Source organism: Cynocephalus volans, chromosome 3 (assembly GCF_027409185.1).
Source record: "Cynocephalus volans isolate mCynVol1 chromosome 3, mCynVol1.pri, whole genome shotgun sequence".
Taxonomy (NCBI): Eukaryota; Metazoa; Chordata; class Mammalia; order Dermoptera; family Cynocephalidae; genus Cynocephalus; species Cynocephalus volans.
In genome coordinates this window covers 23,834,595-23,859,707 of record NC_084462.1, presented here as the reverse complement: position 1 = coordinate 23,859,707, position 25,113 = coordinate 23,834,595, and the positions used below count along the sequence as shown (strand labels likewise).

Here is a 25,113-nt window from a genome sequence, read left to right as displayed (position 1 = left end):
AATAACTGTGTGCTTAACCATCAGGCTAGGCTGATCCATAAACATAATTGTAGGGTCATGTTAGTTATGGATGAAGATGGGAAGATAATTGAGCTCGTAAAAGAGGACAAGGGACAATGAAATAGTGGAAAGAACCTGGTTGCTGGAGTCAGACAGACCTGTTTTTAAAATCCAGCTCTGCCACTTATTGAGTAAGCCACTTCACTTAATGGACATCAGTTTCTGCACCTGTAAAACAGGGCTACTGTCTTTGCAAAGTTGATATGTGGATTAGAGACAATTCATGGATGTTATTTTTCATGAGTGAAGGAGAAAGAGGCACGAGTTGAAGGACAGCATAATGCAAAAACTGAGAGGGTTTCAAGGAAATGGTCAAATGTTACAGAAAAGTAAGGAGAATGAAGATGAGAGAAAATGCTTTGTCAGGAACACTGGGGACCTGTAACAGTGCCATTTAGGCTGTTAGCAGAGGAGCTGAGTTGCATGGGGCTTTAAGAGGGGGATATCAGCAGAGTGGAGATGACAACAGTGGTTAGGAACCACTTGGCAGAGGAATTGGTAGCCGAAAGGAAGGGATAAAGTCAAACAAGATTTTTAAAATTTGCTTTTGCCCTTTAAAGCTACAGGTTTGTGCTTATTTAGACACAAAGCAAGTGTTTAGGCATGAGGAGGAATCTGGAGGCACTAGAGAGGTGACCACATCCGTTGGCAGTCAGCAGGACAGAGGGTAAAGGGAGCAGGACCAGATAGGGAAGCACGTCGAAAGGCCTGAGGTCCTTGGGAAAGAATATGGAGGGGCACCTACTGAGAAAGGGTGAGGTGAGGCTGTGGTAGGCATGGGGGTTTGGGGAGTAGTAGATTACTGGACCGTTGTAGGGCACTGAACCCAGGAATACAGCAGAGGATTGTCTAGGAGGGTCAGGGGAAGAATGAAAGTGGCTTAAAATTGTAGGAGGCCATCCGTGCATATTTTCCTGCAGCTGTCCTCTATAACAAAGGCACAGGGATGGACGAAGTGGAGGAAGCCATCAGGGTTTGAACTGGACAGAACATGGTAAGAAGTAGGGGAGAGAAGCTCTTGGGAGATAGATCTGACCCTTATGACTCAAGGGGCTCTTCCTGAAGTGGGGGCACTGTGAGGCTCTGGTCCTCTCCACACCCAAGCTGATATTAACCCATGACCAGAGTCTCTCACATCATCAACAGGTCTGGAAGATTCTATGTCCCGCAGAGCCACAAAAGTGACTTGGACAGACACCTCAAATAGAAAGAATACGGTCCAGCTACCTCAGACTGGGGCAGGCAATTTTCAGAAGACTTTTTAAGGTATGACACAGTGATTATTAAAAAACTTGGTCTTTGTCCCTCGTTCCTGGCACACAGCTCCTAAAACCCTTGGAATCTCCAGTTATAAGAATGTGTTTTGTATGCAAGTAAGACTACTGGTGGCTGGGGACGCCCAAATACCTGTAGCTTCAGGATGGGTGCTGGTTGCCAAAAACCAAGGCATGATTAGAAGTTAGGACTTGCAGACCCAGCTGGGCTAGAGACTGAGTTGATTACCAGTGGCCAATGATTTAATCAATCATAACTACATAAAGAAACCTCCATAAAACTCCCTAAACCACAGGGTTTGTGGAGCTTCTGGGCTGGTGAACACAGTGAGGTGCTAGGAAAGTGGTGCACCTGGAGAGGGAATGGAAGCTCTGTGCACCTCCCAACTAACACCCCATACCTTGCCCTCTGTACCTCTTTATCTGACTGTTCTTTTGTATCCTTTGCAATAAACCAGTAATAATAAAGCAAAGCACTTTCCTGAGTTCTGTGAGCCATTCTAGCAAATTATCAAACCTGAAGAGGGGGCCGTGGAAACCCCTGGTTCACATCCAGTCTGAAGTACAGGTGAAAAAAACTCGAGACTCATAACTGGTGTCTGAAGTGGGGGACAGTCTTGTAGGACTGAACCCTCATCCTGTGGGGTCTGCGCTAAATCCAGGTAGTCAGTCCAAGAATTGAATTGAATCATAGGACACCCAGTTGGTGTCCACAGTTGGAGAAATTGGTTGGTGTGGGAAAAGTAGTCCCACATATTTGGTGTCAGAAGTGCTGTGAGTACGAACAGTTCATAGATATATCTGGAACCCTCTTGCTCCTACCTCTCATCATCTCAGCTCACTTTTTTACTCAGGTCATTGTAGTGCCCAGCTTTGTGCAGGTGTAACCAGCAGCACTTGCTCCATGGCTTCTCTGACATGTACATACCTGAAATGGTGAGGAAATCACTCCATGGAGCAACTCTTGAATGAATGCTCCCTTCCTCAGTTCCTGGAGCTGCCAGTTTTGTCATGGGGGGATTGAGACACACTTGTCCACACAGTGACCAAGTTCAATAAATGTGTTGGATTTCATCCTGTTTCTGTCTTTCACCCTGCCCCTCTCTCTGTTCTCTGGCATCACTTCCTGAAACAAATCACCTGCACACAAGCCCTTGCCTCCGGTTCTGTGCTCTGGGGTACCCAGGCTAAGGCAGTTGGGCAGGAGAGGGTCAAGTTCCTCTAGTCTGGGATTTGCACCTGGTTAAAGACACTGTTTTTTCATATGTGCTACCTTTTATTCACCTTTTTTTTTTTTGCCTTAAAATTTTTTGTTTATTCCACCATAGCCTTGGAAAGCAAGCTGGGCAGGGGTGAGTATTCTGATCTTAAGGATACTGAAACTGAAGCAAAGAGGAAACCAGAGCACTCTGAACCTCTGTTCTGGTTTCTAAATAAGAGGAATGAGTCAATTACTTAAATTAGTCCAAAAAATAAAATCAAGTTTTGTGTGAGGGTTTTGTTTGCGGGTCGCAGTTCGTTTTTAACTTTGAAATTATACTTTTTTATTTACCCTAAACACGTGCATTTGTGCAACTAAGGATGACAAAAAACAAATACAAGTATTGCCACCTAAAGATGATAATTTATTGTTTTACCACGACCCAGAAGAGAAACAACATCAACAGAATATTTATGACAAATCCCCACAATTTCCTTCCCCAACCTCACTACTCTAACATTTCTTGGTCAGACACCACCGGCCTTCTAAAATGGACCATGGACTATAAGTGCATATAAATTTTATTTCACTGCCATTTCTCTTATGATTGAAACTTTAGCCCTCGATCAAGGTTTCAAATTATTTTTAGAGAAGGAATTTCCTAGCCTTTAAAAAAAAAAAAAAACACTTTCCTCTAAGATTCCATTATTTATCAAAATAAGCCGTTCTAGAAATGTTAATGAAGATTTTAAACAAATTCAATTTAAAAATCCTTTATTGAACATCTACCAAGCATCTGGACTCCTCAGAGACTAGCAAAATGAAAAATCCAGTTTTTAACAGCAATAACTTAATTCTGTGGTATACAAAGACAAATAAGTTTCTTCTTTTGGTTTTATTTATTCTAAACAAAGAAGCTGGAAACTGACAAAACAGAACAGGTTGTTTTATCTAGTCTACAAATAAACAAGACAATGCCTGAGTTAGCTCTATATATAGATTTAAGCTTATGTTGACCTGGTTGTCATAATCTATATTTAACTAAAAGTTAATAAAAATACATATGCTCATTTTAAAATAATTACTGATTCTGCTTACATATCCCACCCCTTACCCCTAAACTCATATTTTTAGAACAAGATTTTCCTGCATAATCACAATCTGCCTCCTCCCATCCCACCCCCCTCATATACATTTTCAAATAAGATCCCCTGCTACCAGCAGAAGCATCTCTAAGTCTAACATGCTTTGACCTTGCTAGGGCAGACTAAAAACTTTAAAAAGCAACTGAATGCTGTTAACTGGTTGAGGTCAAGGGGAAGGCAAGTGGGCACTAACCCAACACATCCCCAACAGTTTCTCTTCTCTCCCTCCTCAGGGAGGGCTGTTCTAACCTAACCCTCTTCCTCCTTCTCAGGAGACTTACATGATAGTGATTCAGGGTGATTGCAGCTGCCTGGTCCCTTCCCTGAACCAAAGGAACTTGAAACCCAAATCTGACACTGGAATGAAATCCAAGTTTCAATACCGCCTTTCAGTCACTCACAGATCTCACTATTTACATCTTAAAACAGCCTCATTGCTTAATGATCGCTGAAGGGAGAAAATTTAAAGAGCAATTAATTTTGCTGATTACTGTGTAATTTGAAGAGAGTCATGATTCTTTAGTAAATGGAAGTGAGAATCTCAAACATTAAAATCACAGCAGACCATGATTTACAAGTCTACCTCATGCCCACTCTTGACCTTCCACTGTTTTAGGATAACAGAGAAAAACATGAGATGGGTGGTGTCCACTATTAAACAGAGCCAGACAATATGAAACCAAGTTCTCATGTTAAGACATTCTGTATTATGGGATGTCAAAGTATTTCCCAAACTTTTGTTTGACCTGCAGAATTGGAGATGGCTTACCTCCCTATAACTTCAAGTTTGTTTTACAAAGCTTTGAAAAGTAAAACAGATAATTTCATTTTCAGATATAATAAAAAATTAATCTGAATAGCAAAATAAGTAACTGCTTTTAATTGTACAGTAGTGTGTCCATTCTAAAAATGAAAACTAAATCTACATTAGAAAAACTTTTCAAACAATAATGCTTTTTATTAAATTCTCTAGTACTAGTTGAAATAAAAATCTACTCTAATTCTATGAAACGATCTATTTATACTACTTAATTTCCTTTTTTATGATTCTATATTTCACTTAACAATCTGCAGACCTTCATTTGGTTTCCCAGATGGGGAACCCTAACCCCCTCAGAAATATTTCTGGTAAGTTGCTCGGAGTGGGACACACAAAAACATGGCTCCTCTGGCAAGTGTGGTTGTCGCTGACCTCATTTCAATATATGTTGAGCTTCCCTAACCTGAAATCTGAAATGCTCCAAAATCTGAAACTTTCTGAGCACCAACATGACAATACAAATGGAAAATTCCACACCTGATCTCATGTGACGGATCATGTGTTTCATGCACAAAATTATTGAAAATATTGTATAAAACTACCTTTAGGCAAAGCGTATAAGGTGAATATGAAACGTAAATAAATTCTGTCTTGGGATTTGGGTCCCATCCCCAAAATATCTCATTATGTATATGCAAATATTCCAAAATCCAAAAAAAATCCAAAATCTGAAATTCTTCTGGTCCCAAGCATTTAGGATAAGGAACAACCAACCTGTTCTGTTACTCTAATTCACACAATGAGTCTTCCATGAGGATGGCAGGGTGAACCTGGTTAGCTGGCTTTGTATAAGCAGATCAGCATGACTACATAGAAAACAAGGTGACCAACTCTAGGATAAACATTAAAAAAAAAATTCTTTCTTAACTATGGACCTTCACAAACCCTCTCTCCTAATAATAATAATCCAGGGGAATAAAGTGGGAGCAGGGAAGGTACACAGAAGCACAGCCAAAGGCAATATTGCAAAATGCTTCTCAAGCCCTATCAAACAAACTTCCTGCAGTGCCATACCTGGATGCATCTGTGTCTATTTCCCAGGAAAGAGCCTATCTTGGTGTCTTCCTATCCCCAATTTTCTAAGCATAAAGACTTGAGAGTTAGTGGGGAAGCAAGAATACAGTTTATAGAATCTGGTCAGGGTAAGTGGTCCCACTGGCCATTCCAGTACGTTCCCTACTCTCAATTCAGGGAGAAGACCCCTCCTCCCCGCCAAGCTCAGAGAATCCATTCCCTTTGCTTGCGATGGTCATCTGACAGCACAGAGGTCAATTTCCCAGTTTTGAAGAGAAAACTCTCAAGAAGTGGCAGATGTTTATAGGGGCTGTTCCGTTTTAGTGCCCTATTAATGGGTCCCTCCTCATGAAATTACCAGTCTCTTCTCTCGGTTTGATTAGCACCAAACTATGAAGCTTTTTTTTTCGTTTTCCCCTTTCTCAGATCTGTGAAACAACTTTTTGTCTATAACCACATCAGTTTCTTCACTACTCACTCCAAAACTTCACTCTTGTAGAGTGATGTGCACTGTCAAATAGATTAAAATACATAATCTGTTTATAGGAAATATACAGAATAACAGCAGGGGTTGGAGGTACAAAACACCCACTGACATTATGGTCATACAAAATATATATGAGTACCCAACATTAATGATTTTCGTAAGAAGTTGTACCTTTTGCTATTTCTTTAGCATTTTCCCACATTTTTTTCTTCTGTGGATCCTCTGGAGTTAAGATTGAGCTCCCTCTGCAGTGTTTCTGAAATTCATTACATGACTATAACAAACTGATGGAATTCATTTTCTATCCAAAGCAATGAGTGCTATATATGAAAGTCTTCATACTAACATTAATAAAGTTTATTTACAGTGTAAGCTTTCTGATGCTAAGGGCTGAGACATGATTAAAGGCTTTGCCATATTTATCACATTCAAGAGGTTCCTTTCCGGAATAAATTCTCTGATGTATATAAGATGTGAATAGTCCCACATATCAAATGTGTCAATCTCTCTACACTACATTAGCACAGTTTCACTTTTATGCCCTTAATATTAAGTGCTTTACATATCAAGATGTCTCATACATCTATATTCTCAGGTTGTAGTCTTGCCTATCAGGCTGGAGAAGAAACAAATACTCCATAACTTGAAGAATTTTACTTTTCTTCCTGGCAAGGTATATTTTTAAAAACTCTTTAAAAACTTCCATTAGGTCACCTAGCATGCTAATGGTTAACCAGGGAGTACATAAATGGTTAGCAGACTTCAGCCAATCAAGAAGTTCTGAATGACTATCCTGAGCATAAATTAGATGTCGCAACTGTTTTGGGCCATGACCCAACTACACTTTACACTGAGTATCTGATAAATGAATACAATGCAAATGGTTTTAATAAATGGGTTGTAGTCTGTTTCCTCAGAAAACATATCTTCCAATAGCTGCCTCAAGGAAAACATCTGCTGAAGATCTGGAGCAACCTTGGTGGCTATCCAACAAAGTCAGTAGGATGTCCCTACAAAATGGGAATTAAATGTGGGGGCACAGGCCACATTTAACTTTTACCTAAAAACAAAAACCTACAATGTTGGCAGAATTGTGTCAGCATGTAGTTGTGGCTGAAAAAGAAAAGGCCGACGTGAAACCAACCAAAGTCCCTTCCCTCTTAATAACAAAGTCACTGCTTGGATCGGTGCCTGGAGTTAAGCACCTCACTTTTGGATGCTTTCAAGCAGGTGAAAAGTCCTTGCTCAAAAACACCAGCAATTTTCTATACACCCACCGCTGTGGCTCATTCTTTGAAGAAAATCCTTAAAGCATTTCTACCTCTACTTTACTATAAAAAGTTACTTAGGTATATCTTCTGGAATATCTCTTCAGTTTTTCTTAAGTTGGGTGGGTAGAAAATTCTGGTAACCCACTGACTTACTACTTGAAGTTTTCCCAGGCAACACTGATGAAACTGCTATAAGGAAGCTGTGGTTGGTCCAAGTAATAAAGCCAAATAGAAGCCAAAGAAATGACTGCTGTGCAGAATTTTAGTTTGGTCTGGAGCAGAGGCCACATCTGCCCTCCACTTCACTGGCTTCCGCATAAAGCCATGCTGTCTTGTGGACTTTAGCTGTTGGTCAGTGAGCTACTGATGAATGATAGTATCAGTTCTATTTCTTGAGGGAAAATCTCAAACTGTATGTCGGATTCTCCTGAGAGCAGTGTGAGGTGGTCACTCTTACAGTCTTCAGGTTTGTTCTTAGTCTCTTTCTAAGTCTCTGTAGCACTGTTCTCGATCACTTAAATGCTCTCATGAATAGAGCCATCCCTGCTCAAGTCCTTGATAACTACCTATCTCATGACACTTGGGTCTCCTGTGTGTGCGAAAAAGTCTGTATCATTAGCTTCTAGGTAGTCATTGCATCCTCATGCCTAAATGATGGGAAAGTTAAAGTTTCATAACCTCACCTCAGTCTTTAGTGATGAGTAATAGAAAAGTCACTGTGCACTATGACCACAATACCAATCACCTCTTAGTACATTGGTGAACTTCTCAGAGCAACATAGTAAGTTTAGTAATTACCAGCTAATGATAAATGCTTTTGCAAAGTTTCTGGGAAAGCATGGAAAAATGCTTCCTACAACTTTCCTTTTTCAGAAAAGCAACAAAAGTCACATATTCTGAACTATATTATCTAAGTTACAAATGATTCAGAAAGTGCCCAAATCATCACACCGTTCAGCAGCTGACTGAAGAGAATTCTGGCTAAGATCTTTGCCACAGAAAGATGTCAAAAAGTGACCTTAGTGTGCATATTTTTCTTCTTTAAGGTAACAATGGAGTCATTTCCAACATTCCATAGTACTTACTCACTGATCTGTGTTTAGAGAGTCTATGCAGGTGGCTAACAGTGCCTTTTTGTTTATATTTAGGACAAAAATAGCATCAGACCCTAGCCACTAAGCAGGCCTCCTGACTCTGATGGTCCTCTTCAAAGTTTGGGCCAGGCTACTGTATCTCAGGTACTCATGATGCACAGGGCTTTATCATACATGAAAAAGTCCTGTTAGAAGTCAGTCATGAGTGCTTCGTATGTATTCAGCATTATATCTAATGCTGTGCTGTCAGGGATGATCGAAGCATCTCTTTTCGGGGGGTGGTAAAAACTTCCATACGTGAAACAATGAAGGATTAAAAGACAGTATACAATCAAGTGCTAACTTGTGGACAAATGCATTTAGGAGTGCAATAGTGCTTTAGAGATTTCAAGGAGGAGGAGAAGTGTTTTGACTCATTGTTGCCATTTCAGTAGAACTGATCTCAGCGATGAGGATAGACCATCTACATTTGTTGCAGTCCTTTGGAACTGTAGACTGGTGCACATACCCTCTCTTTCTGGAAGAGATAGAAATCTTTGGTTTGATACTGATCAGCACAGTCCTAGATTTCTATAGCTTTGGTAGGCTACCAGTGATCATATATATAACTTACTGTATACATAACTAGCTTCAGCAGCATGTCCCAATGTAGTTTTTGTTTTAACTGTCCCTCTGAGAAATAAGTAAGATGTTGGCCAAGTAGGGCTTGTTTGCAGCAAGTAGCTTCTTAACCTCAGTAACATGTTCACAGAGCCAATCTTATCTTTCAATTACATGTCGTGGTTGCTGATAGTCCAATAGTGCCTTAAAGGTATCCTCATTACTGAAAAGCTTGACATTTTACTGTGTATGTGCTTTTATCTTGTGTGGAAATATTATATGAATTATGCATATGACTAGCTTTCCCCTGTAGGGGCTGTGTGGAAGAGGTACATGTCCACAGCCTACACAAAGGCAGAACACTGCTGATCTAACTTATAAGGATCCTTAAGTGTCACCTTTTTTTTTTTTTAAATCTGTTGAGGCTGTTTTCTTTTTTTCCCTCCATGGGCACACATCTCTGAAATTTTAGAAACAAAAGGGAGAAGTGGCTGGATGACAAACACTTGCTTTAGACACAACTTTTCAGGAATGCTCCAAACGCATCAAGGGAGGCTGGGCTGTACTCAGAGGCCCGCTCTCTGGCATGGATTCTGTGATGCAGAGTGAGTGTTGAGCTCCGGGTAAAGGCCTTGCCACACTTAGTACACTTATAGGGCTTTTCTCGAGTGTGAATTCTCCGATGCAAAATAAGGTACGAGTTTCGGTTGAAAGCTTTTCCACATTCACTACATTCATAGGGTTTCTCCCCCGTGTGGATTCTCTGATGTTTAGTGAGGTCTGAGCTCTGGCTGAAGGCCTTCCCACACTCATTACATTCATAAGGTTTCTCTCCAGAATGGATGCGCTGATGCAGGATGAGATTTGAACTGTGACTGAAGGCTTTGCCACACTCATTACATTCATGAGGTTTCTCTCCTGTATGGATTCTCTGATGTAGGACGAGGTTCGAGTTAAGACTGAAGGCTTTCCCACACTCACTACATTCATAGGGCTTTTCTCCAGTGTGGATTATTTTATGGCGAATAAGGCTTGAACTTCTTGTGAAGCATTTACCACATTCATCACATCTGTGAGACTTTGCTCCTGTTGGAACTTCTTCAGGGGTATTAAAATTTGAACTCAGACTGAAGCTTCTTCCCAATCCTTTACCCTTCTCCCTTGGGCCTCTCTCTCCAGTGGTGGGTTTTTTTTCCTTGACTGTAGCTAGCCCTGAATCTCTCTTCTCTTTCCCAGTTTTTTCCTCAGGGTTTCTCTGCTGCCTTTCTATTATTCTGCCCTGCTGTTCACGTTTCTCTCCAAGCTCTTTTTGGAATCTTCCTGCTGTCTCCCGACGTGATGCTGAATCTTCTGTGATTTCAGCCTTTGAGGTTGACTCCTCATTCTCAGTCCTGTTTTCACAACCTGATGCAATAAATAGAAATACAAATAGCACCTTTTTCTTTTGAATATGTAAGTTAATTAAGTGACATTATTTTCCAGGAAGCTTCTACATGCCTGCAAAATGACTCCAAAATATTAATCAGAGATAAAATAGGAGAAAAATAAGTGAAAAAATTGGGTCTATAGGGAGTAGAGTTAGAAAATGAGATGGCAGGCAGAGAATGAAAGAGATGGGAAATTACAATAAAGGATGTGTGCAGAGAGGGCGGGAATAAACACATGGGGGAATGATCAGAGGGGACAGAACCAGTTAAGGAAGGAAGGGATAAGGAATGAAGGAACTTCAAGGTCACAATTCTATCATTGGATCGCCCAATAATTAATTTGAAAGAACAGATACACATTTAAAAAATCATGTTCCGTTTTTAATAAATATCAGTAAGTTTTAAAAAAGAGAACAAACAGGTCTTTGCTAGAAAGTGGTTGGGAGTATTAGCAGAAAAAAAGGAACACAGTTTAAAAAGGAAAAGCAAATATTCCTCCAATTCTGTGACTATTTTATCAACAAAGTGACGGTTAACGAGCAAAACAAGGAACTGTGAACTTGACAGGTTACTGGGACCTTCAGACGTAGGAAATAGTTGCTCTCCACCAAATAGAGCAGCACAGAGCTCACAATGCTCAAGTAACAGAGATGGGGGTGAAGAAGATGGTTGGGGCATAATTAAAATCTTCACTGACTGACAACGGGGAATAACTGAGAACAGAAAAGAAATTGAAAACAATTCTAGAGATAGTCCATAAAGGAGATAATATAAGAAAATAACATTTTACAAATATAGAGCTAATCTCTTCACTTTAGTAATCAGTATATTAAAACACTGGAATTTAATTTTTATTGTACACTGTTATATTCTGTGTGTCACTTTGCTTTTAAGTGAAGACTGAAGATTGTTCAACAAATGTACACTATTTTATATGTTTACATTTGTCTAAGGGGAAAAAACCAAAGTTTCCCAACTCTATTCTTTATTTATTTGGACTTAAGAGACCTCTCTAAGAGGGTGTGCATGATCCCAAATGGCCCCTGAATGCAACAACAGAGGGAACTGAATAATATCCCACTGTTGACGTTAATAATGAAATCACCACAAATGCTGAACCAATTGTAAGAAAGAGGAAATTGGAAACTTGTTTTGAATTCCAAGACAAGGTCCTTAACTGTCTGGCAGTTCCCAGACTGTTCCCAATGTCTTTTTTTTTTTTTATGTTACCAAAATGGGTAACACCAGTTCATAAGCAGAGATTGGTTCTTTGGCTTAATTTTTATCTAGTACGAAGAGCAAGAACAAAAAACCTACGAACCCCACTTATACCTATGGTTCAAAGCAAAACTTGAAGTTTCTTCAGTAATATCCTTTCTTCCCATTTACCCTTCCTTCACCCTCCCTTTGCCTTCCCCAGGTGGCAGTTTCCCTGTGGACTTCCCCATTACTGTACTAATTTGAGGGTTTCTTTGTGGCACTGTCTCCTAGGGGTTAAGATTTAGCAGATATAAACATGAATGTTTGCCAACTGGGTCACGCTGTCTTATCTGGCTGATGCCTCTTGAACTTCTTTGTTCTTACTACTCACCCGGGACACAGAGCTCCTCACAGAAGATTACAATCAGGTTTGGAAACTGGGAATCCTAATCATAAGGGAGGTCCAGGTGCAAGTGTGTGTAATCACACAAAGCAGTCTCTAAGCAGTACTCACACAGGATGGAAACAGATAGAAAGCCCCTTGGCAGGTTCAGGAATGTGGTACCAGGAATGGTGGGTTAGGATCAGACTGATGATCAGTTCACCTGGCCAGCTCTGCTAGGAAGTTGATATTCCCGACAAGGGCATTTACACCCACGGGGAGTGGAACAGAATCCTCTTAGGTAACTGAGTAGTTGAAGAGATGAGGACTCAGAGCAGAGAGTTTATTTCTGATTTCAAAGAATGAAAACTACCTAGAGTAAAAAGCCACATGGAATCAGGGAGTTGCAGTACCATGCTTTAGGAGTAAACGAACATGAATATTTTCACTCTCTATCTCATCAGAAGAAATGGGATCAGCAGTTTATAAATCCTTATCAACACTCAACTGAATGCATCACAGACTCCACAGCTAACAAATAAAGAGACAAAACAATCTTATCAGACAACAATCCTGCATCATTCTTACCCTGTGAAAACACATTCCCATAATTCTCCTGCCTGTTGTCCCTACTGAGATTCCTCCGAGCCAGGTTCTGACATCCCCATTCCTCCAGGATGAGCGACACAGCCATGTCCTCAATCTTCACCATTGCCTGAAATCATAGGAGATCCCCACATTCAGTTCCCCCAAAACTCAGGGGTAGTCCCACTGCCCAAACCTAGAGTCAGGGACAGGGGTGACTGTAAAGCTACAGAATGCTGGGAAGAGAGATGCAACCAGAGCTGGTGGACTGTGGGGGGGTGTGTGTGGTGGAAGATACTAAAAGGACAGGGGGTGGGGCTTCTCTGTGGACAGGGGCATCAAGATTAAGTGGCCTGTGTGGAGACTGCGAAAAAAGCTCCAGGTAGAGAGGCAGACAGAAGGGACTCAGGAGGGCAGAGGGGACCATAGCTCACCTGGGAATCTGCTGTCAATAGCGCAGATGCCATCGCCTGGTCTCTGGGACTCCCCTCATGATGAGGGGCAGGAACATGGGTGGCAGGGAGAGCTGAGGGAGGAAAAAAGAGCTGTAAGTAAATCAGCTCTGCTCTGAGCCTCCCTCAAAGAAGGCCCAGAGCACTCTCCTTCCTGCACCAGTAGGTTCACTATCGATGTTTAACTACTGAATAGAGAATTCCAGGGAACATAAATAAGAGAAAGCAGGACCTTGCTTTTCCCAAAACCTCTACTCCTAAGAAGTAGTCACAAGGAGTCACAAAGGGTCCTTAAAATCACCTGATCCAAACTTTTTATTTTTAAAGAGGGGGAACTGAGGCTCCAAGAGGGTAAATAACTAGAACTGAGGTTCTTACTCTCAGCTACAGGAGTGGGGAACACTCCTCACAGGATTGAAGTCTGGCTCATAATTTTCTCTAGTCCAAGGAACAGTACCAGTATATTAGAATCCCATTTATGCCTACATTCGTAAAAACACAACACAACTTTAAAATCCTTAGTGGTAATATCTAGAAAAGAAGGGAAGGAAGGGAGTCTTCTTACCTTTGGATACGTTTTTGCCATTTTTTTTGTTCCTCTACATTTCTCCCTCACTTGGCCACAATAAATACAGTTTTTTGAGAAAATGTACACATGGTTCAAATGTTCATGAGACATTTACAAGTTAAGTTTAAGGGTATGAGAGTCACACTCATATAATAAAAGACATCCATGACATATATAATCACACTAACTGCAATGTGTAAGAAAAATAAGAAAAATTTTAAACTAAAAATTATCCCCCCCTTCTCCTCTTGCCAACTACTAGTAGATTTGGAAATGTAACTGGTAGACAGAAGATGTTACTAATCTATGAAGATTAGAGAAATGGATTTGAAACTGAATTACTAAACCCTGTACCTGTCTCAAAATGTACAATAACAAGACAGGCTACAGCAAAATGTACATAAAGATCAAGTACCTAGTGTTTTAACTTTCTGACACAAACACTCCAGAACATGTATAGGACAAAGAGGAAACTGAGAATAAATGTATATGCATCGATTCATTCAAGAACTACTTACTAAATAACAACTCTATGTGTCAGGGTCTCTAAAACCATTACTCTGGCAATCGGAAGCTCTAATCTGCTGTCTAAAACCATGAGTATCCTCTCCAGTTTCCTAATGTCACCCTCAGTGACTTCTGCTTGTGGAGTGTGGAGAAACTCACAAGCCCTAGAAGGACATCAACAGTGGTGGAGTTAAACATCACAGTACATCGGCTCACGTGAATTTCACCAGTACGTGTCCTCCAGGACACATGGAATGTGTCCTTAAGCTCCACGATTTAATATTCCTACCCTAAATGTCACCACAAATAAACACACTGGTTAAGGAATGTGCCTTGATCAACTCTTCTTGAACAACTGTACCTTTAGCACTTCATTGTTTTACTGACATTCTATGCAGCTACACTGATTTTAAAATTAGATAAAGATATAATACATTTTCCTCAAAGGAAAAAACAAAACTGATTTTTATTTATATGACCCTGAACTAATTTTTATTTTATTTTATTTTTTTATTTTATAAAAAAATTATTTTATTTATATGACCCTGAACTAATTTTTTTCTCATGTTCCTCAACCAAAAAGTTTTTCCATTCTTTTCTCATTGTTTGAAATTTTTGAAAATAACCTAGAAAAGACTGATGCTATGCAATATCTTTATATATTTTATATAAAATGGATCTTTAAGTGGATGTACAATCCTTTTAAAGATAATTTATGACACACCAGAGTGTTTCCGAACTCAGGATAGAAATGATATATCATCTGTTCCCAATGCTTTTCTATTAAAAAAAACGTAATGTCCATCTAGTTCATTATGCACAGTTCATTTATCTCCTTAATAACATCAATTAACTCCTGAGACTGGTCTGTAAGTTATACTTCCCCTACATTTAGTAACAATGACAAGGTATAATAACAAGAATATGCCTGCTTTTTCATCACTGGCACTTAGCAATGGAGAGGGTGCCCCCATCCTGAACCATTTACTACTTCTCTCCCAATGAAACCTTACTTCTTACCCTGTGACTGTAAGAGGCGGGGTTTCCGAGAAGAATGCTTGAAATGGGACTGGGTGGCCTCATGATGAAGGTCGAAACTCGTTGACTCCTGAACTGGATCCAGAGGTACCACACCCCTTGAGAGCATCTCAGGTCCATGAACTTGACCTGGGACCTGAAGACAAACAGGTTGGGCTTGAGGGTAAATCACTTTTTAAATAGGAATTAAAATATTAAAGAAAAGACCATAACTATGCTAGTGGATGCAGGGAGAAGGCCAGAACACTTTTCAATACCTGAGAGCAGGCAGAAGAAGCATACAAAGACTACTAACTTCTAGTTTTAAATCAGTAACTTTCTCCTTGTGCTAGTCTCAAAGTCCACACCCTGCCCACACACATTAGATTTCACCTCTTTTTACCTGCTGCCCTGATAAATCAAGCTCCAAGTCTTCCAGCAGAGTCACAGCCTCCTCTCCACTATCAGGGCGGTATTCCTGCAGCCAGGCCTGGAGCTCCTTAGGCAGAATGGAAAGGAACTGTTCCAGCACCAGCAGTTCCAGGATCTGCTCCTTGGTGTTTATCTCTGGTCGCAGCCACTGATGACAAAGTTCCTTCAGTCGACTCAGAGCCTCTCGAGGCCCAAAAGTGTTCTGGTAACAGAAGCGCCTAAAACGTTGGCGGAATATCTCTGGGTCAGGGGGAGGCGTCTCCTGCAGGCTGGAATCTTGCCCCCACATCTGGTCTTCCTCATCTTCCTCTTCTACCTTCACTATCACAATCGCATCCTTCTCCTGTGCAGCCTGGGGGGACAGACCTGTGGCTTCCCTGGATTCAGCAGTCATCATTCAGGCTCAGGGTCTGTGCTCACCTTTCTGTCCTAGGAGATGTTTTAAGGTATCGGTTTCTGGACTATTCCTGAAGTATTAAAAAAAGTTATTAGCACCTTTATAAAAAGTAACCCATAATACTATGCTAATGCTTCATACAAGGATACCACCAAGGCACTAAGAATGCCTCTGAATAACAAAGAAAAGAACAACTACAGAGCTGCACTGTCTCCACTGTCACTTTCCATATCAAGGTTTGCAAACAGAAACCTCAATCAGGCGCACTCCACTCTCAGGGTGTTTGCCTGGAGTCAAAACAACTTACCTCCAGGTGGACAGCAGTTTATGAAATCGTGCATTTACAGTGCTTAGCCCATGAGAGCTAAATGTTAGCAGGGTGCCAGGCACCAGGCTTAAAGCAATACACGCACAGTCTTCTTTCGTTTTCACAACCATCCTAGCAGATAGGCAGAACTGTTAGTACCATTTTATAGACAACATAACTAAGGCTAATGATAGCTTAAGTAAATAGCTCAGTAGCAGGTGGTTACCTAGTGGAGTCAACATTCAAGCCAAGTTTGGAGGCCCACGATTTGCTAATCTACCATCTAGCTATTTTGATTTTTATGAATGTCTTGGCCAGTCTAAAGCTGTGGTTTTCAAAGTACAAGATGATCCACTAAGGACAAAGAAAGAGTCAGAATGTCTATATTTTAAAAGAGAAATCAAGCCATGTTTAACATGCAAATTGATGCTAATGCCCTCATTTGGTATAAATGTTGAACTGTCACATGTCACATAGGGTACGTGATACATCCTTAGGGAAAACAGAAAGGTCACCCCTTCACCCCGCAGCCCCCCAGAGGGCTGCCAAAGTGCCCTCACTCTCTTGTTCACTGTTAGATATTGTGATGTATCTGGTTTATCTGAGACAATAATGGATTATTTTATCTAGCTTTAATTAATCTCACTGTCATAAAAGCAACAAGCAGTTTTAAAGAAACTACAATTAGAGGAAATACTACTGATGCCAACACAAGTGAACAACAAGAAAATGGCACAGCTGCAGCTTCTATATAGAGCAAGGTCTTGGCCAGATTAGGAGGTAAAAACCAATGTTGATCTAAATCAAAAAGTCATCAGAGTGAGAAAAGTAACTGCTTTAAAAGAAAAAGAAAGTGTGGGTAAAGAACAGTTATGAGAACAGATGAATGAAACGTTTCCATTGTTATGTAATTTTAACCGACAAAAATGATACCAAGCATAGTGGAAAAACCCTTACGTATATATTCTAAAAACTTGGAAATATTTTCTAACCTGTTTAAAAATCTTACAGATGAAGAACTTTAGAACTTTAGGTCTTAAGCCTGTTAAAAATATAAAACACTACCTTCTGATTAGTTTGTAAGAATAGGTGATTTAAGGCCATGGAAAATGGAAATATACCCTGAACTTCAATAACAAAAATTTAGCATGGTTGGTGGAAGGGATCAACATATTATGCAGAAGTGACGATGAGATTCTTCCATCTGAATCTACAAATCTTTGTGAAGTATCTTTTGCACTTCTACAGCCATCAAAACTGAAATCAAATCGAAGATTAAGAAACAGACCGTCCAATCGCTGGGTCAATTAGTTACACCAATAGATTTAAACCAGTAAGGCATTTTTAACCACATGGCACTCACTAAAAAAATCATTAATAATGCTGGTGGAAAAGGAATCGTGTACATTTAACAGCATAAAAATTATTTTTAAATAGCACAATTTAATGTATTTTTTGTTTTATTATATGAAATCTTGGCAGAATAATACGTGTATGTAATTTTTATAAATTGTTGTTTTTACTGATACAAATGTATGACCAAAAAAGTTTAGAGAGGACTGTTTTAATCACAAAGATTATGATTTTAATCTAAAATTTATCACAAGATTAGTTTTTCAACTCACCTTTTTGTCCTTAATGAAAAATAGAAATCTTTATTAAAATTAAGTCTATAATAACAATATGAACACTACACTAAAAAAAAAAAAAAAAAGGCTTTCTACATAAATGTTAAGAAAACCTGGGAATTAAATCATTTCTCCAATGATTTTAAACTGGTGAAAGTTCTATTGTAGACCAATTTCTGGCCCTTCCCATTGATTCCTTCAGACCTGTTTTGTACCCAACCCCACTTCTGGGGTAAATATACTTGGTTTTTTCAACTTCGGATCAGCTTTCCCTCTGAAGTCTTTACAGTTACAATTATCCCATTTCCCAAACAATTTCTGCGTATCTACAATATGCAAGGTGTCTTGTAAGACTGAGGGCAATAAAAAGATGAGAAGCGTGATTCTGACTTATACACAAATAATTACAGTACAAAGAATGTTCTAAGGAGGTTTCAACACAAATGCTGGAGGAGCCCTGAGAAGTAACTGATGGGTTAACAAGAAAGGAGCTTCCAGAAAGAGATTCTCCTGGAGTTGGGGAAACGAGAAGAGACAGGGACTAAGGTAGCCCAAGAGATCCTTTCCTTTCTTTGACTATCTTTTTTTTTTTTTTTTTTACCTTTTTTAACTTAGCCTATGAGTAGTTCTCACAGCAGAAAGACTGTATCTTTTCCTGCTATGCCTCCCACACTTACTTCGCACCATCCTGATTCAGACTCCCTATCTCCTGCCTAGACTAGCACCACACTCCACAGTTTCTTTAGTTCCACTTTCTCCCTGTTCCAATACATCCAATATAACAAAGTCAGTGTAGTGTTGGTAAAGTATGCTTCTGGTCATTCCCTCCTTCCCCTCCATTATTATCAACGAACTCCTGATATCTACCAATTTAGCGTTCAAGAGACATCACACCACACTCCACTCTACTTTTCGAGTCTTACCTCTCACCACTTTTCTTAGTCATGATCCCCCATATTTCAGCCTATCTGGCCCATTAATGTTGCCCAAGCATGGACCATGAGTTTTCATCTTCACCTCTTTGCTGTGAATAATCTCCCTCCTGATCAACTCTATTGGCCAAATTTTTACTTGTCCTTCAAGATGCACAAATCTCTCCTGATATCCTGAATTAAATAAAATATCCTCCTCCTCTGAACACTCTTAGTACTTTCTTTGTTCCTATTTTATGGCACTTATATTCTCCATATATTATCATTACTTGGGTTGCAGTTCCTGCCTCTGCCTCCCAACTAAATTTTAAGCTCCCCAAAAACAGGGACTCTTGCCTTCTCTGTACTTACCTCCTAGAGAACCTGGCAATTTAACTCTGTGAAACTGAACAGATGTTAAGAACTGCCCAAACTATTCCAGCCTCCACTGCTATTCTCTTACTGCCTTTAGTGGCAATTAGTGATTGGGACATCACTACTAATATCTCAATTACTCAGGCTCAAAACCCTGACTTCTTTGATTCCTCCCTCCTCATATGCATTGCGTCTCCAAGCACCAGAAAGAAGTTTATAGTTCATACTTATTTTTCGATCTAGTTCCATGAAGTCCAGCTTCCTCTTTGGTTCCCTGCCTTCATTTTCTCCCTACTGTCTCACAATTCATCTTTTACCTTACTCTCAGATTATTCTTCCTAAAACTCTATTGCCTTGCGGTCAATACTCTCCAGTACCCAGTCCCAACATTCCCTCAAGCTTCATTTCCCATGATCTCCCTCTCCCCCTGCACCATGAACCTTCCCATCCAGCAAAATGAGTCTAATTGCTCCTTCCTACAGATGCCTTGTATTTTGGCACCATCCCTCCCTCGCATCATCCTCAATGGCTAGGATTTCCTCCCCGTCCTCTCTGCGTTTACAAATCGTACTTCTTCAAAGCTAAGCTAAAATGCCACTTGCCCTCATCACCGTTCAATTCGAGAACCCTCTCTAGTAGGTATGATAGTAACAGCCAACATTTATTATGTTAAGCATTTCATTTGACTACCCAACAATCTTAGGAGGTAGCTGCAACTATCATCTCACTTTATAATGATAAAACTGTGGTTTACTGACATTAAGTAACTTACTCAAGGTCACACAGAAAGTAAATGGTAGAGCCAGGATTTGAAATTAAGACAATGACTCCTTGGTTCAAGTTCTTTCACCATTATACCAAATTCATCCTGTACCTAACATGTGGGGTAATGAAGGGCTTCTGTGTACATATAGATTCTAAAATGAAGGCCTATGAAGGTGACTATGAAGAACGGCCAGTCAGCAATGGGCCTCATCTACCATCCACTGATTTCACCAAACAATCACTGTGAGAAAGAAGCCCTTCCTGGGAAAGGGACAGTCAGTAGGAGATGCAAGTGGAGACTGTCTACAATATAACTAGGAGGAACCTACAAACAGGACAATTGAGCAGAATTGGTACAGTAGCTAGCCTAGCCATTAGAAATCTCTACTTTTGTGAAAGTTTTATCCTGTCTCAGCTATGGAACAGGACACTCCTTGGATCAGTGGGAATCAACAGGAAGGGATTCTGAGGAGGAAGTGAGAGCCAATGGGACAGAGACAACAGCAAGGGCACATTCCCTCTGCTCTCAATCAGGTCAGGTCCTCTTCCCCACCCTCAATATTTCTCTACTCCTACTCTGGGCCAGAGAAGAGCCATAACAGCAGCGGAAAGGCTGGGTTTTATTTTAGGTTTCCCAGATGATTTGAGCACACAATCTTCTCTCCTGCCTCAAAGGCCCTAATGGTCTTCACAAAGCATTTGCTCTGTAATTTCTTACGATATCTCTTTCTCTTACTTTTTCTTGCACTTCTCCTCAACTAGACTGTTGTTAAGGGTAAGCTTCTTTGTACTTCTTATACTACTTAGTATGATTCCTGCAAGCATTATTTTTTAAAAAAATACATGACTGAATTTACAATGTTACTATTTTTTGCCCACTCATTCTGCATTCAATGTCTTTCTCAAATTTGTTCCACTGGTTACTTGAAAGAGTTTCATGTTAACATTAAAACTGCTCTACCACTTACTTAGTAGATGACCTTAGGCAAGTTAATGGCTCTCTGCATCAGTTTCCTCATCTGTATGATGGGAATAAAAAACAGTATTTGCCCCATAGAACAGTTGTGAGGATTAAATGAGTTAATATATATAAAGCACTTAAAACAGAGTCTGGTATTTAGCAGGCACTAGAGGTGTTTCAGTTTTTTTCAATAAACTTAAGAAATGTAACTGTACACTCCAATCTTCAGCCTGCTTAAAAGATTAAGCAATGGGAGAAATCCTGTAACAGTGAAAGCAGCACAGAGGCTGGAACAACTGAATTCTATTCTCCCACAAATAGGTTACACATCCCTGAGTTATTTAACTTCTCTGGCATTCAGTGTCCTTATCAGTCAAATGGGGGGGGGCGGGTGCTCAGAGCAATAGAAAACTACCTCTGGGGTCCCTCTGAGCTGAAAAACATGACATATCATCCACTTTAGCTAAGATTACCCCCAGCAATCAGTTCTCACCATGGATAAATATGAACAATTATCTTACAAAAAGTGCTTGGAGTTACAAACTCAGTTTATGTCAAAGACTGTTTACTGAACAGGACACAGTCTTTTTCAGGACACAGTCTTGAAAGTTAAAATAAATTGCCCCTCTACCCCCATTTTTTAAGAGCTATAAAATGTTTTAAAACATGAAAAAGCTACCTTTCAAGACAGCTAGCTACCCAAAGACTATTGATACTACCACAGTATGAAAAGGCAAGATTTACTGTAACATTAATCTGTATTTAGATGCAATATAAAACATTAGAAAAATTTTAATCAGAATCAGCAAAAGTATTAAGTAAGTAACTTCCCTATTTGTAGTTAAGATTGGTGAAAACTGCCTGAAATGAACAAGAATTTTACATAGTAATTCAGACAGGATACAAACCAGGAGAAACATTACAGAGCAAACTTTCATTACGTTTCCTGGTTCCCTACCTAATATAGCTACTTCTCCACGTTTGCCCAGCATATAGAGTAACAGTGCTTTGTTGATGTGGTTACAATGAATTCTCCACAATTCAATTCAACAAGTATTTATTGACCGCTTCCAATCCGCCTAGCACTGGCCCGTACAATAAATGCTTTCTTTGGTCCCAGGCCATGTAACAGCCACTCTCTATAATGAAAGTGTCTTACTGTGTACTGGAGGCACTGCAAGAAAGGGAGGGAAGGGAGGGGGAAGTGTCAGGCTAAACCGTGGCTGAATTTTTCAATTACATCGACCAAATCAAATCATTTCAAAGTTGGAAGGGCCTTTTGAGAAAATCTAGTTAATTTTATTGATGACAAATTGAATTCGTGTCTTGTCTCATCCAAGGTCACTCAGCTAATCAGTCTCCTAATAGCCCCTTGCAATTTCCACAAATTCTCTCACCCACTCCAAGTCAAAGAGAGTAACTACCCAGAACAGAAAAATCCACCTAATCTCCCAGACAGCTCCTTTTAAAAGGCCTTCAACACATTCCATAAAACTGAGAGTGGAGTGCATATAATCTCTACTAGATCCGAATCATTTCTTTATCCACTATGACTAGGCTTCAAACACTCTTTAATCACCGCTCAGTGGTGGGGGTAGGGTGACAAAAAGCAGGAGATCTGGAAACGTACGGAACACTTCAAAACGTGTCCATCTTTCGGTCTTCCGCATTTTTCACCTCAAGGTCCTGAAGGACCCAGGGGAAAAAAAACAAAACAAGACACCTCTCACCGAAATCAAAGCAAATGGCGACGATCGGAGAGCACAAAAATCAGACAAGGGTCGGTTCGCTCACGACCCTGTTCTCAGAAACGTCAAACGACGATGACGACACTGTGGGCTAGGGGCCCGGAAGGGGCCCGCGGACGGCTTCTCCACAGGTCCCCGAGCACCTCCGGCCACTGCAACCCTCGTCCCCTCCCTGCTTGGACCTGGGGGTGGGGCGTGAACGAGTCCCCGGGAGACGGCGCTTCTTACGGCCGGGTCTGGGGAGAGGGGAGGGGTATGAACTCTCTTCGCAGTGCGCCGGGACCGCCTGGAGGGGAGTCCCCGGGGTCTCAAGCTGCAGAGCCCACCCTCACGCACACACCCGTGCGGCCTCGCCCGCCCTCCCCACAGGCCGGCCCCAAGTCTCACCGTGAGCCCTGGGGGCGGCCTGGGGGCGCTGGGCGAGACAGGGGAGCTGACTCTGGGGCTCAGGCCGGCCAAAGGGCACCGCACACGGACCTAGGCCCTCCCGACGCCTCGACACAGACACAATGAGTCACAAAGGCCGGAAATGTGTCAGCGCCTCGCCTTCCGGTACCGCGCTGCACTTCCGGGTTCTCTCTAGGAGCTCAGGAGGACTATGCATCTCGGTTCCCGAATGAGGGGACCTGGCCCCTGCCCTTAGGTGGTCGGTCAAACCTCCAGCTTTGAGGCTCCTTCCATTGGCTTGTCCGGGACGAATCAGAGGGGGTTTCTGTTTGTTTCCTTGATGCAAACAGACTCTCCAGCACAGATACCAGACCTTATGAGAATTATATTTCTCCTGTCTTTTCCATCTCGGTCAGTCCTTGTAGTAATTACAGTTGTTATCAAACAATAACAATACTTAGTAATTGTATGTCTGTGGCAGAGGAACTGAAACAAGGGTGCAGAAAGCGGAAGATCAAAGTGAAGCCAGGGGTTTCTCAAAGCTGCCATGGTAGCTTCTCCCGGGGCCTTGGATGTATGCCAGTAGAGTGGGTGGTATTTTCAAATACCTGGCCTGTGGACAAATCACATCTTTCCACAAACAAGCTAGTTATAAGGTTCCGTGTTTTGCTCATGTGGTATATTCTACTATAGCAGTTTAAAAGGAGTTTTCAGAGTAATAACACTTTTGCCTTCAGGGAGCTTTCACAGCCTACAGCAATTCAGCCTTCATCTTCACCTTGTGGGATAAAGCAGGAATAAGGCTTCACCTTGTGCAAGAGTAACTATGGGTTTAATGGTTTGGACTTTACCTTCCAAGACAGGTTCATGGGAGAGACTGAACTGGATAGCTTGGTTGAATAACTCCTACTGCTTGGAGAGATTACCATTTTAAAAACACTCAAAACTAAAAAGCAATTACAGTATCAATAAAGCATATTTGCAAAGTGGAGAAAAAGAATCACCTGTAATCCCTCCACCCTAACACAACTACGATGCCTTTAATTCATCCTTTTCCTATCTGTTTTCATATATAAATTTTTATTTGTATTATTTTAAGCATTGTTCAAAACCATAACCATATTGGAGAGGTGGTTGCTGTGCTGGAAGTATCTGCAGCATTCATACTGTTTGACATACAGAGCTGATTGGATCAGGTTTGGGCACCCGATAGCAGCACAGCGAATACACATGTTGACCAGTGGAACTCGGAGGTGGCCTGGTCTGAGAGCTCTGATTACAGGGATAGCTGTGACTAATTGAAGCAATGATTTCCCGTTTCTTGGTGAGTTTAAATGTGAAACAAAGAAAATTGGGGACAAGCAGAAATCACTATGCAGAAGCTGTTGGGTGATAGAAGCCACAAAGTGTTGGGAGTCATGAGTTAAGCAGAGGCTTACTTGAGGTAGAGAGAAAAACAAACTGAGCTATAGAAACAAAGACAGTGAAGGGCTGGCACAGCACAATGGCAGAGCACACAGGAGGGGGCCCAGCCACCCAGTGCTGAGGGTATACAGCATGATGAGGTGACAGCTTGAATAACCTCCAGGCCCCAAACAATGTTTTGTTCTCTGCATTGCTTAACTTAGCTGCAGATGCCACTGTGCCCTGTCTTCCTATTTCCCTGCATGTTGTTCTGTTAATCCCTTGCCAACAAAAGACTGTAACTTTGTTCCTTGTCCCCTGGAAAAGCCTGATGTAAAAACTGCTGTGAAATCATTTTTCCCACTTAAAAATGCTTGATACCATATCACTAACATTTTAAATTTTGCTACATTGAATGGATAATTACCATGTTAATATCTGTATAGTATTCTATTGAGTAGCTATACCATTAATTATATTATAATTTCTCTATTTCTAGAACGTAGAATACTTCCAGAGTTTTGTTAGTTTAAGAAATAATTAAATGAAGATTTTTGTGCAAATATCTTTTGGATTATTTAGTTAGGACAGATTCTAAGAAATGAGTTAATAGATATGAACTTTTAAAAATATATATTACCATATTTCTTCCCAAAAGAGGTATGATTCTTATCTTCATCCTGAAGCAAAGTCA

At 40.7% G+C, this 25,113-nt stretch overlaps 1 protein-coding gene across 1 annotated transcript; it reads right to left on the bottom strand.

The window, feature by feature from the left end:
* Nucleotides 1-2,945: 2,945 nt before the first annotated feature.
* ZKSCAN1 (zinc finger with KRAB and SCAN domains 1) lies at nt 2,946-23,126 on the bottom strand. The gene is made up of 6 exons (XM_063088357.1): nt 23,016-23,126; nt 15,508-16,003; nt 15,108-15,261; nt 12,995-13,086; nt 12,564-12,690; nt 2,946-10,370 (listed from the first exon to the last, which is right to left on the bottom strand). Exons 2-6 carry the CDS (start codon nt 15,931-15,933, stop codon nt 9,478-9,480), a joined length of 1,692 nt encoding a protein of 563 aa, XP_062944427.1. The 5' UTR covers nt 15,934-16,003; nt 23,016-23,126; the 3' UTR covers nt 2,946-9,477.
* Nucleotides 23,127-25,113: the final 1,987 nt, after the last annotated feature.